This window comes from Penaeus chinensis, chromosome 36 (assembly GCF_019202785.1).
Source record: "Penaeus chinensis breed Huanghai No. 1 chromosome 36, ASM1920278v2, whole genome shotgun sequence".
Lineage (NCBI taxonomy): Eukaryota > Metazoa > Arthropoda > Malacostraca > Decapoda > Penaeidae > Penaeus > Penaeus chinensis.
Window position 1 is genome coordinate 13,757,840 of NC_061854.1, and position 2,797 is coordinate 13,760,636.

At 45.9% G+C, this 2,797-nt stretch overlaps 1 protein-coding gene across 1 annotated transcript in view; it reads left to right on the plus strand.

The window, feature by feature from the left end:
- Positions 1-2,237: 2,237 nt before the first annotated feature.
- LOC125044756 (zinc finger protein ush-like) overlaps positions 2,238-2,797 on the plus strand; it is a 39,292-nt gene continuing 38,732 nt past the window's right edge. Inside the window, exon 1 of the mRNA XM_047641663.1 lies at positions 2,238-2,551. Coding sequence (XP_047497619.1) covers positions 2,509-2,551 — 43 coding nt within the window. The 5' untranslated portion in view covers positions 2,238-2,508. The remainder of the gene's footprint in view (positions 2,552-2,797) is intronic.

Below are 2,797 nucleotides of genomic sequence, written 5' to 3' on the forward strand. Positions count from 1 at the left end.
CCCCCATCGTATGATAACTGGCGAGGGGTCACTTCGCTTGTTGGTCGTCGCCTGTGCTCTTCGAAGACTTGTTTCGAACTTGTTTTGCTTTTGTCTTGGCTGAGCACTTTCGTTCAGAATATTTCATGCACAGACTCATAATCATTAGTTCGTTCACACGCAAAAGTTACTCATTCACTCATTACTTTCTTCATTCACTCCTTCCTTCATTCATTCTCTCATTCCTTCATTCAGTCACTCATTCCCTTCTTCATTCTCTCATTCCTTTCCACATTCACTCAATCCTTACCTCATTCACGCATTCACACTCACCGACTCACACCTCGAGCTGTTCCGTCGCGGTTGATAGAGACGAGAGAAACGTTTGCGTGTAGTTAGACTCTTCCGCTTCTGAAACGTTTTTCTACAGCGCGTTTTTGTTCTTGATTTCCTCTGCGATTCTCTTTGTCTCTCGCTCTTTCCTCCCTCCCTCTGTCTCTCTCTCTCTCTCTCTCTCTCTCTCTCTCTCTCTCTCTCTCTCTCTCTCTCTCTCTCTCTCTCTCTCTCTCTCTCTCTCTCTCTCTCTCTCTCTCTCTCTCTCTCTCTCGCTTTCTTTGTCTTTTTTCTTTATCTATCTCTTTATATGCATCTATCGTCTGGCTTTGTTTCTATCTCCTTATCTATATCTTCATATCTATCTCCGTATATCCATTTATCTATTTATATCTCGATCTCTATCTCGATCTCTCCTTTTCTCTCTATCTCTCCATCTATTTATCCGTCCATCTGTATCCCGCCCTCCATCACTCCCTCGCTCTGTATCTCTTTATCACTCTTTCTTATCTATATACCCATCTTATATCTACCGTCTTCCTATGTCCCTTTTTATCTCTTTTCCCCTCTCGTATTATCTTCTTTCCCCTCTCGTTTTATCTCCCCTTCCCTAATTCCCTGCTTTTTCTCCCTTCATACTTTCCACTCTAACTCCCTCCTCTCTCTTCTTCCTCGTAGTTCTTCCCTTTATCTTTCCTTTTCTCTTTCTCTCTCTTTATTTCTCTTTCTCCCTCTTTATCTCCTTCCCCTCCATTTCTCCCTTCCGTCCCCCTCCTGTATCTCCTTTTTCCTTCTTTCCCTTCTCCCTACCTCCCTCCCTTCCTCTTTATTTCCCCCCTTCCTCTCTATCCCTCCTTCCCCATGCCACTCCCTCCCCTGTGGTTCCTCTCTCCCTCCCTCCCCCTTCCCTCTCTGTCATCACGTGCTTTACGGTGGCCAAATGGACAGCGGATCTCAACGCGAAATATTTCATGTGATGAGGTAACGAACAAGTATGGAGCTATAATTAATGCCGAGAATATGAAAGAATTCTGTGACAAATTACCGACTTGCAAAATTATTTTGGGGAGGGAAACTCATCCTTACTGTTTGTTAGCTGTCGTTTACAAAGTAGTGATTGTGATGTTTAGCGATGATGAAACTTATAGTAAAGATGGAAGTAACGATACGAATAATTAAACTGAAGACGATATGATTATGCGAGTGATAAGGACTGCGATGATCATGATAATGATGATAATAATAGTGATAATAGTAATTATTATTATTATTATTATTACTATTATTATTATTATTATTATTATCAGCATTATTATCATTATTATTAAATTGCGGATTATGATCCAAGATTTTTCCAATGACGTTGAAAATTTCTCTCGGAAAAGTCATCTCGAAAAGGGATTTGCCACGAGGACACCTCGAGACTCGCTAACATATCCCGGGCGCTCCCAGAGGACGAACGGGAACCGAGATTTTGCGACGGGCGAACAGGTTGCTGATATCTTTTACATTCTTGAACTATCTATATTCGTCTTTTTTTCACATACTCCGTTTGTTTACTTCCCTCGCTCTCTCTGGCTCTCTCGTTGACCCCCGTTATCTCGCTTCATATTTTCTTTCTTTTTCTTTCCACTCCCTCTACAGCCGACACACTCCCTTCCCTTCCGTCGCCTCCTAACTAGTGCAAAGAAGGAAGGAGCAGCAACAAGCAGAGAGGGAGGGAGAGAGGGAGGGAAGCGCGCGAGGCGATAAAAATACTTGAGTTACCCCTGCCTGAAGCCGACGGAGGGTTCCCGGCCCATCCCCCTTTTCGGGCCCCGCTCCTCCTCCTCTCTCTGCCTCCTCCTCTCTTCTCCCTCCTCCTCCTCCCTCCTCGCTCCTCACTCGGTCCCAGATGTTGTAGCCGCGCCACTCCCCCACTACACGTCGTGGCGTCTACATCGGCTCCGCTCGCTCCCGCGCCGCTCGGTCCCTCGCTCGCCACTGAGATCGGCTCCAGCGCGTCGAAGACCAAGTGTTGCTTTTGTGTGCTCGTGTTTGGCTTTTGTTTTTCCGCCGTCATTGGTTTACAAATATCCGAGTCTATGGCTCATGGAGTCGTAGTTGGGCGAGCGTGTTGCAGTTTGTTTTGTGCTGTGAAGTGATACAGATTTTCCCTCCGAAGTATCTAAGTCCACTACACTGGAGGCCGCAGAGATGGTGCTCCTACGGTGCTCTGCGAGTCGATGGAACGACGTAGGTAAGTAACGATGGTGATGATAGTTACGAATATGGCATTAGTGATGATGGCGATGTAGTGACGGTGATGTGAAGAGAAGTGTTGTGTGGGGCGACAGTGTGAACTATTCCACGGATATTCCCCGCGCCGAAACGTTCCCGCTCCCTCGGCGACAGAGTGAACACAAAACGCAGTGCTTTGTTTCTTCTTTTGCGAAGGTGAACTCGCATCTGTGGTTCGCGAAATGTACTGATTATGATAAGACGC